The 15,409-nt window shown below is 51.7% G+C and overlaps 1 protein-coding gene across 1 annotated transcript in view; it reads left to right on the top strand.

Annotated features, from left to right (window-relative positions):
* LOC144945150 (PEX5-related protein-like) overlaps window positions 1–15,409 on the top strand; it is a 46,226-nt gene that overhangs the window by 23,095 nt on the left and 7,722 nt on the right. Inside the window, exons 6-8 of the mRNA XM_078873435.1 lie at window positions 8,301–8,579; window positions 11,212–11,319; window positions 12,638–12,775. Of these exons, the coding sequence (XP_078729561.1) occupies window positions 8,301–8,579; window positions 11,212–11,319; window positions 12,638–12,775 (525 nt within the window). The remainder of the gene's footprint in view (window positions 1–8,300; window positions 8,580–11,211; window positions 11,320–12,637; window positions 12,776–15,409) is intronic.

The raw sequence follows: 15,409 nt of genomic DNA, 5'->3' as shown, positions 1-15,409 counted from the left end.
GCTTGGCGATTTCCGCCCTTTCTGCGGGTTGTTCGCTGGTCGTCACTCTGACGATGAACGATGCTTCGTTCGTTGCAGGGTGGACGTTGGGTCTTTGTTGGCTCGGGAGTGATAGCTGGAGTCTCCGTCAGCTTCACTCGCAGCTCGGCGACTCAGGGTAGCGATTCTTCTCAGGTGGTGCAGACCTCGGCTTGTTGCTGCACGTCGCTACCCCGCGAACCTCGTCATTCTGGATGACGGAAGAGCTTCTTCGTTGTCGGCGTTGAGATGAGATGGGCTGTAGCCATCTCTGGTGGGGGCCGTGGCCCGGAGACAAGATACCTTGAATGGATTTTGCCTCTGCTTATATCGGGAAAATCCACTCAGTTTTTTTCCGAGTTGTTCAAAGGCTGTGTCATAAAACATTTCTGTGGGGGTGAACACATCTGCGTCCGTGTGTGTCGTGTGCGTGTCCGTCCGTGTGTTTATTAGCTTTGAAGACACAGCTGTGTAATTATTTTGGAAGGAGGGGTGGGGGCCTCGCGACGGCGCCACCTAAGTTATCCATTAACCAGACCGACGATTCGCGTTCGCATCGAGTTATAAAAATCCTAATCCATGTTTTTGTTTCTGAATAATATTTGTCGCGAAAACCTACGCGTTAAGCGAGCTTAATGATCCCCTCCCTCGCTCTGGGCGTTATATCTTCTGTCTCACACAGCTCAAGTTGTTCTTGGTTTGGAAGTTGAAATGCGACCCATTTGCTGCTTAGTTCCATTGTGATTTGATTTCAAGCGACCCAAGTTATGCCGTAACCGTGTTCACGGTATTTCATCGTGACCCGATCTCCCATGGAAATGTTATTTGCTCGCGTGTGCAAATCCTGCTGTCCGTGTTGCGGGGAGACAAAGACGGTTGTGTTCTGTGGTGGGAGCGCCCTGAGCGTGTGTTTATTTATTTATCTTCGGAGGCATGTGTTAATTTCCTTTCTGAGCCATTGTTCTGGCCTTTATGGGGGGGTCATTTCCTGGCTTTTGGTGTGTGGGTGTGGAGATCCTCTCGGGAAGACAAAGACGACCGTGAGTTGCTCGCTTCTCATGGGGTGTTGCGTTTGGTTAATTATGTGAGACTTCTCCGCCCTTAATTCTCCTAGGAGATTCACCTTAATTTTCGTGCTTATTATTTGACTTCTTGTTATTAATGTAATTTCTTTGTTAAGAATATAATTATATATATTCGTGGCCTGGTTTTGTATTTGTCAAAGGGCTTTTTAAAGAATGGATGTCATCCTAACCCCCGCTTGCAATTCCCCCCTCCCTTGTTCCTCTTGTGTGAAATTAGGGGAGTTTTTATGACCTTTTATTGCCCTCTTTCATGCTTTCTGGCCTTTGAGGTGTGCGCGCGTCTGTTAAAGTAAGCAACCTCAAGTTTATGGCGAATTAGGTTTTCGCGATCAATGTTATCCATCATACAGATTTGTTTTTTTTATGTCTTTTGACAATTCTGGCTATCGCCTGATAATGCTGGTTGTTGTTGTTGTTTTATGAGGCTGGTTATTGTTGTTGTTGAGGCTGGTTGATGTTGTTCATGAGGTTATTTGTTGTTGGTGAGGAGGCTGGTTGTTGTTGTTGATGAGGATGGTTGTTGTTGTTGATGAGGCTGGTTGTTGTTGATGATGAGGCTGGTTGTTGTTGATGATGATGAGGCTGGTTGTTGTTGTTGATCAGGCTGGTTGTTGATGAGGCTGGTTGTTGTTGTTGATGAGGCTGGTTGTTGATGAGGCTGGTTGTTGTTGATGAGGCTGGTTGTTGTTGTTGATGAGGCTGGTTGTTGTTGTTGTTGTTGATGATGAGGCTGGTTGTTGTTGTTGATGATGAGGCTGGTTGTTGTTGTTGATGATGATGAGGCTGGTTGTTGTTGATGATGATGAGGCTGGTTGTTGTTGTTGATGATGAGGCTGGTTGTTGTTGTTGTTGATGATGAGGCTGGTTGTTGTTGTTGATGATGAGGCTGGTTGTTGTTGTTGATGATGATGAGGCTGGTTGTTGTTGTTGTTGATGATGATGAGGCTGGTTGTTGTTGTTGTTGTTGTTGATGATGATGAGGCTGGTTGTTGTTGTTGATGATGATGAGGCTGGTTGTTGTTGTTGTTGATGATGATGATGATGAGGCTGGTTGTTGTTGTTGATGAGGCTGGTTGTTGTTGTTGTTGTTGATGATGAGGCTGGTTGTTGTTGTTGATGATGAGGCTGGTTGTTGTTGTTGTTGATGATGAGGCTGGTTGTTGTTGTTGTTGATGATGATGAGGCTGGTTGTTGTTGTTGATGATGAGGCTGGTTGTTGTTGTTGTTGATGATGATGAGGCTGGTTGTTGTTGTTGTTGATGATGATGAGGCTGGTTGTTGTTGTTGTTGATGATGATGAGGCTGGTTGTTGTTGTTGTTGATGATGATGAGGCTGGTTGTTGTTGTTGTTGATGATGATGAGGCTGGTTGTTGTTGTTGTTGATGATGATGAGGCTGGTTGTTGTTGTTGATGATGATGATGAGGCTGGTTGTTGTTGTTGATGATGATGATGATGATGAGGCTGGTTGTTGTTGATGATGAGGCTGGTTGTTGTTGTTGTTGATGATGATGATGAGGCTGGTTGTTGTTGTTGATGATGAGGCTGGTTGTTGTTGATGAGGCTGGTTGTTGTTGTTGATGAGGCTGGTTGTTGTTGTTGTTGTTGATGATGATGAGGCTGGTTGTTGTTGTTGATGATGATGAGGCTGGTTGTTGTTGTTGATGAGGCTGGTTGTTGTAGTTGTTGTTGAGGATGGTTGTTGTTGTTGTTGAGGATGGTTGTTGTTGTTGATGAGGATGGTTGTTGTTGATGATGAGGCTGGTTGTTGTTGATGATGAGGCTGGTTGTTGTTGTTGTTGATGATGAGGCTGGTTGTTGTTGATGAGGCTGGTTGTTGTTGTTGATGAGGCTGGTTGTTGTTGTTGTTGATGATGATGATGAGGCTGGTTGTTGTTGTTGTTGATGATGATGAGGCTGGTTGTTGTTGTTGTTGATGATGCTGGTTGTTGTAGTTGTTGTTGAGGATGGTTGTTGTTGTTGATGAGGATGGTTGTTGTTGTTGTTGATGATGATGAGGCTGGTTGTTGTTGTTGATGAGGCTGGTTGTTGTTCTTGTTGATGAGGCTGGTTGTTGTTGTTGTTGTTGTTGATGATGTTGATGAGGCTGGTTGTTGTTGTTGTTGATGAGGCTGGTTGTTGTTGATGATGAGGCTGGTTGTTGTTGTTGATGAGGCTGGTTGTTGATGAGGCTGGTTGTTGTTGATGATGAGGCTTGCTGTTGTTGTAATTACTGGCAAAACGTCACAGTACTCGATTTGTAAATGTTGTCGTGGATTCACTCTCCAACACACAACCGGTTAGTGCTGTACTAGTGGCGGTGGTGTTGGCGATGGTGGTAGGGGTGGTGATGGTGGTGGCGGTGGTGATGGTGGCAGTGGTGGCTCTGGCGGTGGCAGTAGTGGTGGTGGTAGCGGTGGTGGTAGCAGTGGCGGCGGTTGCGCTGGTGGTGGTGATGGTGGTAGCGGTGGTGATGGTGGTAGCGGTGGTGATGGTGGTAGCAGTGGCGGCGGTGGCGCTGGTGGTGGTGATGGTGGTAGCAGTGGTGATGGTGGTAGCAGTGGCGGCGGTGGCGGTGGCGCTGGTGGTGGCGCTGGCGGCCGCTTTCACGTCGATGCAGAGCGCACGCGGCAGCCGAGAACTGAACGGTGGCAGTGCAACGAAAAATCCTGGCCACCGTAGTTTGAGACCGGATCGCAGGGCAACGTTGTATCACGAGCACGAGGCGAGGATTCGCAAAACGATCCTCGCCTGTCGCTGTGAAGAATGTCGTTTTACAAAATAAATGAGCATATAATTTGCTTGCTTCCAATCACCCTCCCTATGAATAAACAAAGAAGCTATGACACATATGTTTACACATCCCATCAGCCACGCCGCCTTCTGGTAGTGCACTGGGACCGGTTTCGACAGTCGGCGTCTCATCAGCAGAGCCGCGGCTCGCTAGAGCCAACGCTGGTGAAACCTGCCACAGGTTTATCGGCGAGGACCTCTAAGCTGCTACCAATATCGAGTGACCACCCCTCCCCCACCACCACATCGCCATTGCGGAAGGTGACGACGAAGGGTATCCGTGTTGCCGCTCGCCAGATCCGGCACAGGGTGTCCGAGTGGGCCGCGGCGTTTGCCTCCGTGCCGGCGAGAAGGTGATTCCGTGCCGGCGAGAAGGTGATTCCGTGCCCGCGCTCGCACTCAGCCGGGAGGAGGTCGTCGCCAAAGTCCTCTGTGAGACACGCAAGTGGCACGGCCCTCGTGGCCCCCACCACCACGGTGGCGAGGAGATGTGAACTCCCTCGCCTGGTACGCAGGAGGCCGGGGGTTCGATCCCGACCCTGACGCCTGCTGCTGTATATTTGCAGTTTGCGTGTCTCTCATCATCATCACGGTAGCTAGGAGATGTGAACTCCCTCGCCTGGTGCGCAGGAGGCCGTGGGTTCGATCCCGACCCTGACGATGCCTGCTGTATATTTGGAGTTTGCGTGTCTCTCTCTCTCATCATCATCACGGTGGCTAGGAGATGTGAACTCCCTCGCCTGGTACGCAGGAGGCCGTGGGTTCGATCCCGACCCTGACAATGCCTGCTGTATATTTGGAGTTTGCGTGTCTCTCTCATCATCATCATCATCACGGTGGCTAGGAGATGTGAACTCCCTCGCCTGGTACGCAGGAGGCCGTGGGTTCGATCCTGACCCGGACGCCTGCTGCTGTATATTTGGAGTTTGCGTGTCTCTCTCTCTCATCATCACGGTGGCTAGGAGATGTTGACTACCTCGCCTGGGATGCAGGAAGTCGTGGGTTCGATCCCGACTCTGACGATGCCTGCTGTATATTTGGAGTTTGCGTGTCTCTCTCTGTTCGTGGTTGCGTGGATTTTTCTTCGAGTCTTTCCGGTTTTTTCCACCACATTTATAATCCAACGTCACGCGTTTAGAGTATTTGGTCGCTATAAATGTCTACACGACGATAAGCCACTTCTTTGGGCTGTCATTTGTGGCCACGTCGCTTCTAAAAAAGAGCTACCTGGTAAAATAAACAAAAATAGTTTGATTTAGTGATGGTGGCGGGGCGCTGTGGTTCACACTTGTGGCAGGAAATGGGTCCCTGGGTTTGAATCCTGACCCAGGCGCCTCTCTGTGTGGAGTCTGTGTGCTCTTTGTACAATGCTCCCGCTGGTGTGCGCGTGACAACGGTGGATGTGTCGGTGTGTTATTAGTGTCGACTTCATTTGAGATACAGGGTTGTCCATGAAGTCCCGATATAATTTTATTGAAATCGAAGCAATCTATGGTAAGTTATGCGACGATATGATCGGAGGTATATTCATCATTGACATGGAGGCGTTTTGGATTCTAGACGAGCAACGTCGCAATCTCTGCACAGCTCAAATCCTGTAAACTGCATATCGGACACACATTTTGCATCTTGCGAAGTATTTTTTTTTGCTAGCAACAAACACAATGTCGTAAAATCTTGCAGATCTATAAAACTCTTGGTCGATGCACAGGCCCCCTCCCCACCCCCGTGCAAAAAATTCCCAAGGCGTTAAAATCCCGAGATGGAAGCAGGAGGACTTCTCCACAAATCTGGCTGTCGCCTGATGAAGCTAGTTGTAATTACTGGAGAAACGTCGTACTCGGATAGTAAATGTTGTGGCTTGGCTCTCCAACACGCAACCGGTGTGCTGTACTAGTGACGAATTGCCACGTTCTGTTCACGTGACAAACCTGACTGATTGGCCGTGGCGGGTTTAACGACACATTATATTCACGCAAACTAACCCACGAAAAAAACCTCTCATGGATCTCCAGGGCTTAATTTGCTGCCATGTCCTCTCCAGCGATTTGGAAAACTTTCATTGAAGGCACTCCCGGCACGATGTTTGTGCAATAACGATGAGTGCCCCCACCACCCCCCCCCCCCCCGTTTTATTAGACTCTTGATTATCCGCACGCGGTTTATCCGTTTTGAGGGTGAACTGCGCACACTGACATTTTGACGTAAAAATTAATAAACTCGTGGATTTTCACCCGAAGCCCAAATTAATCATCTAAAAACAGTTATACAACATTGTTATTCTTGGAAATGTTTACTGCAAGTCACGTGCTTAAACCGAACAAATATGTTACCCCGGTTAATCCGAAATCCACATGATCACCTCTACAGTACAGTAGTTGCCATTTCTTTACAACAGTTTGATTGATGTTGATTGGCGTGGTTCTGCTGCTGTCATCCACTTAGTGGGCCGAGTCTTCTATGCAGGAGCAGGAAAGTGTCATCACTGAGCATGCGCATCGATCAGTCGATCGTTAGTATTTGTTCTAAATCTAAATTGACTTTTTTAATAAAACAACATCAATATGTTCTTGACTACAATGTTTTGCTTTGTTCATTAACGAACGAAATTTTCTTAACTTACACGTAATTTACAGACAAATGTAGTGGTATTTGGCAGAGAGATATGTGGGATAATCGAGTCTAATATGTAAATATTTAGAACATTAGTCCAATAATATCGACAGGGACTTTATGGATAAGCCTGCATTACACGGATGGTTCCCGTTAAGCAAATTGGCCGGTTATTTTACACGGGAGATCCCGTGGTGCGTGAGCATAGCAGCAACAACAGCAACACGAAGAATGAGACCGCCCAAGCACCAGTCCACACACTCACCTACCAACACACTCACCTACCCACACACTCACCTACCCACACACTCAGCTACCCACACACTCACCTGCCCACACACTCAGCTACTCACACACTCACCCGTCCACACACCTGCCCACACACTCACTCGTCCACACACCTGCCCACACACTCACTCGTCCACACACCTACCCACACACTCACCTGCGCCCACTCACAGCAAGGTCCTCGAGGAATATTGCACGACTAACAGACAAGGTGTTTAATGGTCGCGTGAGAGTGTGAATGCGAGTGTGTGAGCGTGCGTGAGAGTGTGTGTGCGTGTTTGGGGAGCGGTAGTGTAGCAGTTAGCGCTCTTGCGCTATGTACCTGGCGACTCGGGTTTAATTTTCCGCTTATGGCCTACATCAGTGACGATTATCTAAAGCGGTTCTGGGCCTCCCCTAGGTCGACTCAGCCTTAAAAATAGTAACTGGTGCGATGTGTAAACGTCACTAATAGAGACAAAGGCGGCCGGAGGTGGTGCTAACCACCCACCCCCTCGTGTGCCGTGCTCGGCTTCATAGGAGCTGCTCGCTAAAAGCACTTTCCCCAACAGTCTGTTAAGGCTATATGGGGAATGTTTGTCTTTGTGTGTGTGGAGTTGTTTTCCTGTTCTGTTTTTCGAAGCATGTGTAGAGGAGTAATGTGGAGGCGTGACTTCAAGTGCGATGACGTCATGTCACGTGACGTCATGTACGCTGGGCGGGGCGATGACGTCATGTCTCATCAGGGTACTTAAGGGGGACTCTGGGACGAAAGCGGGGTCGTTGTGGGAGCCCGGGATAGAGAGCAGTGGAAGAGACAGCCAGGGGTAGAGTTCAGGGAGTCTGGAGAGAAGCCGGCTGGAGTTGTGGAAGGTGCTGCTCTCCCCGGTCGGCGGGTGTTGGCTGAACCCCCGATCTGACTCGAGGGAGAGAGGCCCTGGAGCTAGCCGAGATAGTAACAGACAGAGTGAAGGTCCGGGTGAAGGATCCGGTGTAGGACCCCTACCCCTGGGGAAGTTATCTGAAACCCTTAATAAATATCTGGCGCAAGCCCTTAACTGCAGACCTGCCTCCGCGTCGTCATTTGCACCTCCCACATGGATGTAACTTGTAAACACGTGGAGAAGTGCGGGCTGGGCCTGTGGCAAAGGTGGTAGACCCCACTGCCAGTGCAGCATCGCTGTTGTCGTTTTAACCTGTACACTCACCTGTGTCCACATCCACCTGTGCCCAGTCAGCTACCCACAAACTCCCCTGTGCCCTATCACCTGTCCACACACTTGTGCCCACACACTCACCTGTGCCCACACACTCACCTGTGCCTACTCACCTGTCCTCTCACCTGTCCACTCACCTGTGCCCACACATTTGTGCCCACACACCTGCCCACAAACTCACCTGTGCCTACTCACCTGTGCCCACACATTTGTGCCCACACACCTGCCCACAAACTCACCTGTGTCCAATCACCTGTCCACACACCTGTGCCCACACACACTCGCCTGCCCCAACTCGCCCCGTGCAGGTCAGTTCCGGCTCGGAGACGTGGGACGACGCCGTGCCCGGCGAGCGGAGCGTGGGGGGCACGGGGAGCGCCGGAGGGGGCACGGGGAGCGCCGGGGGGGTCGCGGGGGGCCCCGGGGGGGTCGCGGGGGGCCCCGGGGGGGTCACGGGGGGCCCCGGTGGGACCACGGGGTCCGTGAGGAGGAAGAAAGCGCCGCAGTGGAACGAGGAGGAGGAGGAGGACGATGGCCACCCCACCTGGGCCCAGGACGAGTTTGAGAAGACAAAGGCGGCCATCGAGGTGAGGATAGGGGCGGGCGGCCGCGGTGGCGACGGGGGGGGGGAGTGTGATGATGCAGAGTGAGCGGCGTAGCTATTGAGTCACGCAGACGGTTGCCCAGGTGCGAGGCTACGAAGGGGAAGGGGCTGGGTGGGGGGGAGTAGAAACTTAGTTTCAAAACTCTCCGTTGCGTTCATCCGGTCTCGTTTGTATTTGTCCGTCTCCCGTCTTCCAGAGTCCCGTTGGTTCCATTCCCTGAGCAAATGTCTGTGAGAGACTCTGGGGGGGCGGGGGGCACATTGAGCCTACAGACAATGCCGCCAAACCCTGCCCAGTTTTACGTAGCCACGCCCACTTGGCGACTAGCACCGCTCACCCAGCCACACCCACATGTACAGGCACACCCACATGTAGAGGCAAACCCACATGGGTGTACATGTACAGGCACACCCACATGTACAGGCACGGGCACATGGGTGTACAGGTACACCCACATGTACAGGCACATCGATATGAGAGTATAGGTACAGGCACACCCATATGTACAGGCACGCCAACATGTACAGGCACACCCACATGTACGGGCACACCCCTATGGGTGTGTACAGGTAGAACCCCTTGTAATTGACGCGATCTCTCCTATTGCGTGTTAAACAGAAGCCCTCCTCCTCTCTCTTAACGACGGTAATTGGTTCCACGAAACCGGTCGTCAAGTAATTTGGTTGTTAAGCGAGTGTAGGAAATGCACGTTAAAGGTTTAATAGCATCGAAAGTAATCCATTTTCACCCCAAAAACGTACTTTATAATATTTAAACGATGTAATCAATGCATAAAGATACTAACAACATGATAAACACGTAATATTAAAATAAATACGGTTGATAAATGCATTAATTCATATTTACTGTACTTGCAACAGCCCGTCGTTAACAGGGGAATGGTCAGTAAGCAAAAATATTGGACCCAATGGAGGGACAACACTACTATACACTGCACTACACTACTATACACTACACTATACACTACACTTCTATACACTATTATACACTACACTTCTATACACTACACTACTATACACTACTATACACTACACTATTATATACTACACTATACACTACACTACTATACACTGCACTATACACTACACTATACACTACACTATACACTACTATACACTACTATACACTACACTTCTATACACTACACTACTATACACTACTATACGATACTCTTCACGACACTACGATACACTACTATACACTACACTACTATACACTACACTTTCCACTACTATACACTATACTATACACTACACTATACACGACCCTATACACTACTATACACTGCTATACACTAATTATTGGGAAGGCCCGTCGTTAATCGATTAGTCGTTAACAGAGGTGGTCATTAACAGGGGTTCTACTCTACGATACACTACACATTACTATACACGACAATACTATACACTACACCATACACCACACAACTATACACTACACTATACACTACACTACTATACACTACACTATACACTACACTAATATACACTACACTACTATGCACTACACTATACACTACACTAATATACACTACACTACTATACACGACAATACTATACACTACACTATACACTACTATACCCTACACTATACAGTACACATTGGGCTCTGGGGAGGCCCGTCGTGAAGCGATTAGTCGTGAACAGGGGCGGTCGTTAAGAGGGTTTCTGCTGTAGCCCCTCTGCGGGTGTATGTAACCCTGTGTGTGTGTGCACGTGATTACCGTGTACACCCACGTGTGACGTACACGTGATTACCGTGTACACCCACGTGTGACGTACACGTGATTACCGTGTACACCCACGTGTGACGTACACGTGATTACTGTGTACACCCACGTGTGACGTACACGTGATTACCGTGTACACCCACGTGTGACGTACACGTGATTACCGTGTACACCCACGTGTGACGTACACGTGATTACCGTGTACACCCACGTGTGACGTACACGTGATTAGCGTGTAGACCCACGTGTGACGTACACGTGATTAGCGTGTAGACCCACGTGTGACGTACACGTGATTAGCGTGTAGACCCACGTGTGACGTACAATCTGCCCGCGTGCTGCTGGCTGGACGAGACCGCGAGAGGTGGCGGCGGCTCGGGGAGGCTCTCATCCAGCAGTGGATCGACCATGGACGACTGATGACGATTGTCAATTGTGTGGAGAGCAGTGGTGTAGTTGCTGTTAGCGCGCGGTGCTACGAACCCGGCGACCCGAGTTCGATTCCCGCTCACGGGTTAACACGAGTTGACAATTATTATCTGAACTGGTCCTGGGCCTCCCCTAGGTCGACTCAGCCTCAAATGAGTACCTGATGCGGTGTGTAGTAAAAATAAGCATCCCCACTGGGGGAGACAAAGGCGGCCGGGCGTGGTGTGCCGGCCACCCACCCCGTCGTGTGTCGTACTTGCTTTCATAGGTGCTGCTCACTAACAGCACTTGCCCCGACAGTCTGTTGATGGCTACACGGCAGTGGTGGTGGCGGTGGTGGTGGCGGTGGGGGCGGCGGTGGTGGTGGCGGTGGGGGCGGCGGTGGTGGTGGTGGCGGTGGGGGTGGCGGTGGTGGTGATCTTTGTCTTTGTGTAGGCGGACGTGGCGTTCTGGGACAAGCTCCAGGCCGAGTGGGAGGAGATGGCCATGCGGGAGACGGACACCTCCTACCCCTGGGTCCAGGATCCTGGGGGGGCCGGCAAGGTGGGTGGTTGGGGAGGTGGGGGCAGGTTGGGGTCACCTCGTTAGCCTGACGAGACTGGTGGTGGAGACCCTCCGTGTTGTGGTTGCTGCTGCTGCTGCTGAGCGGTAGCGCAGCAGCAGCGGTTGGCGCTCTCCAATTAGCGCAGCCGTGCGACGCGAGTTCCCCGCTCGCGACGACGGTGGCGGTGGTGGGGGGAGGGCGGGGGGCAGCTCCCGTAGGTGCACGCAGTCTCAAACGAGTCCCTGGCGTGTATAAACAGCAGGGAAGACAAAGGCGGCCGGGCGCGGCGACGCCGCCACTCAGAGCTGGATGAAGGTTTTTGAGGGACCCTGTCTCGTCGGCCTTCAGTGATGACTCTCTAGAGAGTTGGCGGTGCTGCGCCTTGCCACAACCGCCACTGTCACTCCGCGGTGCTTCGTCAAGCCGCTGGACAGACATCGTCACTGCCGATGCCTTCATTCTGTGGCCCAGTGGTGCTTCACCTTCAGGAGTTGTTGTGCTTACGTGCCGGTGCTTAATTTGTGTTTTTGATGACTTACCTTCTAAAAAACAATCTGGCCATGTCTCGCACCCCCTAGAAAAAGCATCACGCACCCCCAGGGAGTGCGTGGAGCACCCCAGGTTAAGAAGAATCACCACTGGTGTAGTCCGTGCCCTCATTCGATGGGAGCGCGCTGTGTGCCGCAGATAAGCAGATTTAATTTGAAACACTGTGGCCTATCCTTGCTGTGTACATATATTTATTCGAGAAGATATCTAAAAAACAGAAAAATAACGTGGTCACATTTTTTTTCTTTCGTAGGCCCTATTAGTTTCCCATAGGCGCTAGGTGCAGTGCCTACTGTGGTCGATTCGTTATAATCGGGCCGCTGCGGCCACCGACCCACCCCTCGTGCGCCGTGCACAGCCTTCAAAGGCGCTCGCGAGCAGCACTGGCCCGCAACGGAACTGCGAGAGGCGACGCGGTGGTGGTCAGGGGTCAGGGGGTAAAGCGGGTTGTGGGGGGGGAGGTGGAGGGAGTGGTGGTGTAGCGGTTAGCGCTACGCTGCGCTATGATTCCCGCTCACGGCCGACGCCAGTGACGATTATCTGAACCGGTCCTGGACCTCCCCCAGGTCGACTCGGCCTCAAATGAGCACCTGGTGTGGTGCGTGAACATGGCCGGGCGTGGTGCTGGCCACCTCCCCCCCTGCGTGTGGCGGCCTTCACAGGTGCTACTCGCTAACAGCACTTGCCCCAACGATCTGTTGAGGCTACACGGGGGACCTTTGCCTTCGTCGTTGCGTTGCCCCCCCCCGCCCCCCCCCCCCCCCGCAGGTGCCCGGGCGAGGGAATCCGTTTGCGGAGGAGGCGCGGGCGATGGAGGAGGGGCTGCGCTCCCTGCGGGAGGGAGACCTCTCAACCGCCGTGCTCCTCTTCGAGGCGGCTGCCACTCAGGACCCGGCCAACGCAGAGGTTCACCGACATGAACCCCCCTTCTCCTCCTCCCCCTCCCTAATAATCATCATCATCGTTGTCGTCGTCACCATCAGCAGGGTCCTGGCGACGCGGCGCCACGTGCCGCCGCCGTTGCTGGAGGTGTCGCGGTTCGGGCTCGGGCAGCCCGCCTGGCCGCCCTGGTTAATGCTGCGGCGGGGGTTCTGTATTAATGCCGCGGAATGATGAGCAGCCGCCGTCGGCTTCACTTGCGGCAGACGGCAAAAAAAAACAAAGATGCCCTTGTGTGCCGGTGACACAGTCCAAGTTTTTGTCAAATTCAAAAGATTATGTACCGCATATAACTCGGTTGTTTGGTCTGTCTGTCTTTGTGTGTGTGGTCTGTGTGTCAGTGTGTGTGATCTGTGTGTCAGTGTGGGTGTGTGGTCTGGGCTCGCCGGTTACTTATGCCCCCACCGAAGTCGAACATCCGTGGAGGGATGCAGGCAAGACCGATGAGTCAGATGCTTTTACAGGTGCTAGCTAAAATGGCCCTTCGGGATAGAGTCATCTTGTTCTGCGACTTCAATGCCCGAGTTGGTCATGATGCTGGCACCTGGTCTAGAGTGATTGGAAGGCATGGGCCAGATCAGCTCAATAACAACGGTGGGAGGCTGCTGGATTGTTGTGCAGCCCATGGGCTTGTAATTACCAACACGCTGTTCCGGCATCGGCGCATCCACACAACATCATGGATGCATGCCGGGTCCAAGCAAGAAAATGTGCTGGACTACATAATGACGGAACAGCGGATGCGGGCCCATGTCCTTGACACAAGGACCTACAGTGGAGCTGATCTGCCCACTGACCATCGACTTGTCATCTGTAAGATACGGTTGCCATTCTTCCACTCCAGTGATGGGTGTACACCCAGGACTCCATTTAAACCCATAGTGGCCTGGTCTCAGCTAGCTGATGAAAGTTGTAAGCGAGAAATTTATCACCGCTTGCGGCTGGGGTTGGCATCATCCCCCACTCCTCCTGATGTCGAGGGGAAATGGGCGAGGTTTAGGACTGTGGCTCATGTAGCTGCAATAGCTGCTTTGGGTGCACGGTCCAGACCTCACCAGAGACCCTAGCTGACAGAGGAGGTGTTCAGGCTGGCTGAGAAAAAGCGGCAGGACCACTCTCATTGTCTACAGCATCCCATGTCAGTGAATGAGGAGGCTTACCGCAGCCTACCCTCGAAGATTCGGAGAGCCGTGAGACGCTGCAAGGATGGGTGGTGGTCGCAGGTTGCTGAGCAGATGGAGTCTGCCTCAATGGCCCGTGATCACAAATCACTCTTTAACTCCATCAAAAAAGTACCACACCTATTACCATAATTAGGGGAAAGAACGATGATCAAATCTCTGACCCCCAGGAACTGGTTTACAGATTTGCTGAGCATTTCCATGAGGTCCTTGGGGAGAGGAAATCCCTCAGCCGGGAAAAAATCGTGGGACAAAGTGGGGATGACCCTGCTGAGGCTGCGGTGCCTTAAATATTGGAAGAAGTCACCCCCTGTAAGTGGCTAGCTGAGGTGCCATCTGTTGAGGAAGTACTGAAGGCGATCCAGAGTCTGAGACCAGGAAAGGCACCGGGCAGAAATGATCTCCCAAGCGAAATGCTGAGGGAGGGTAGCGTTTGTGCAGACTGCCCTACATGACATTATAACAACAGTCTGGACCACTGGATGGGTTCCGCAGGATTGTAAGGAGGACCGCACAGACTGTAACAACCACAGGGACATCTTACTCCTCAGTGCGCCTGGAAAGGTCCTGGCAAGGATTATTCAACATCGTCTTGCCAGGCATGCTGAGGAGAGGCTTGCGGAGCCCCAATGCGGTTTCAGGAAAGGGCGGTCCGGCATAGATTCCATATTTTCTGTCTGTCTGCTACAGCAGAGGTGTAGGGAATTCCAACAAGACCTACATCTCTGCTTTATTGACCTGGTCAGGGCCTATGATACCATCAGTAGGCCTGGGCTCTGGGTTGTTCTTCGTGCTTTCGGAGTCCCTGACCCTCTGCTTATGATCATTCAGGACCTTCATGATGGTTAGCGGGCCTGGGTTAAACTACGTGGCCGGGAGTCAGAGCCATTCCCTGTTCACCTTGGAGTGTGACAGGGATGTCCTCTAATTCAACAACGTAGTTCGTGAAGCCTTCGATGGCTGTACCGGAGGAATTTTCATCTGGTACAGATACAATGGGAGGTTGATTGATGCCCGGGTGCGGTCAAGGGATGACTCCCTATTGGTCAACCATGTTATGTATGCCGATGATCTGGTAATTGCTGCTCACTCAGAGGAGGAGTTGGAGGCGCTGCTGCTGAATCTGGAGCTTATCACTAAGAGGTGGGGCCTTACCATCAGCCCCACCAAAATTAAGCACCGGGCTGGGTATTTTGCACCATAGGACACTCCACCCCCACAACTCCCAATTGGTGATGGGGCAGTTGTGGAGAGAGTGGAGAGTTTCCCATACCTGAGCAGTGTGCTCATCACCGGCCCCGGTTTGACAGCAGAGATCTCACTCCGAATCAGTTGAGCGGCATATTTTCATCGGTTGCATAACACTGTGTGGAAGCTGCCTGGTCTGTCGCTCCGCACGGAGTTTCAGGTCTTCTCAGCC

This window comes from Lampetra fluviatilis, chromosome 36, assembly GCF_964198595.1.
Source record: "Lampetra fluviatilis chromosome 36, kcLamFluv1.1, whole genome shotgun sequence".
NCBI classification, from domain to species: domain Eukaryota; kingdom Metazoa; phylum Chordata; class Hyperoartia; order Petromyzontiformes; family Petromyzontidae; genus Lampetra; species Lampetra fluviatilis.
Note: the sequence above shows the minus strand (reverse complement) of the source record. Positions and strands in the feature narration are given on the sequence as shown.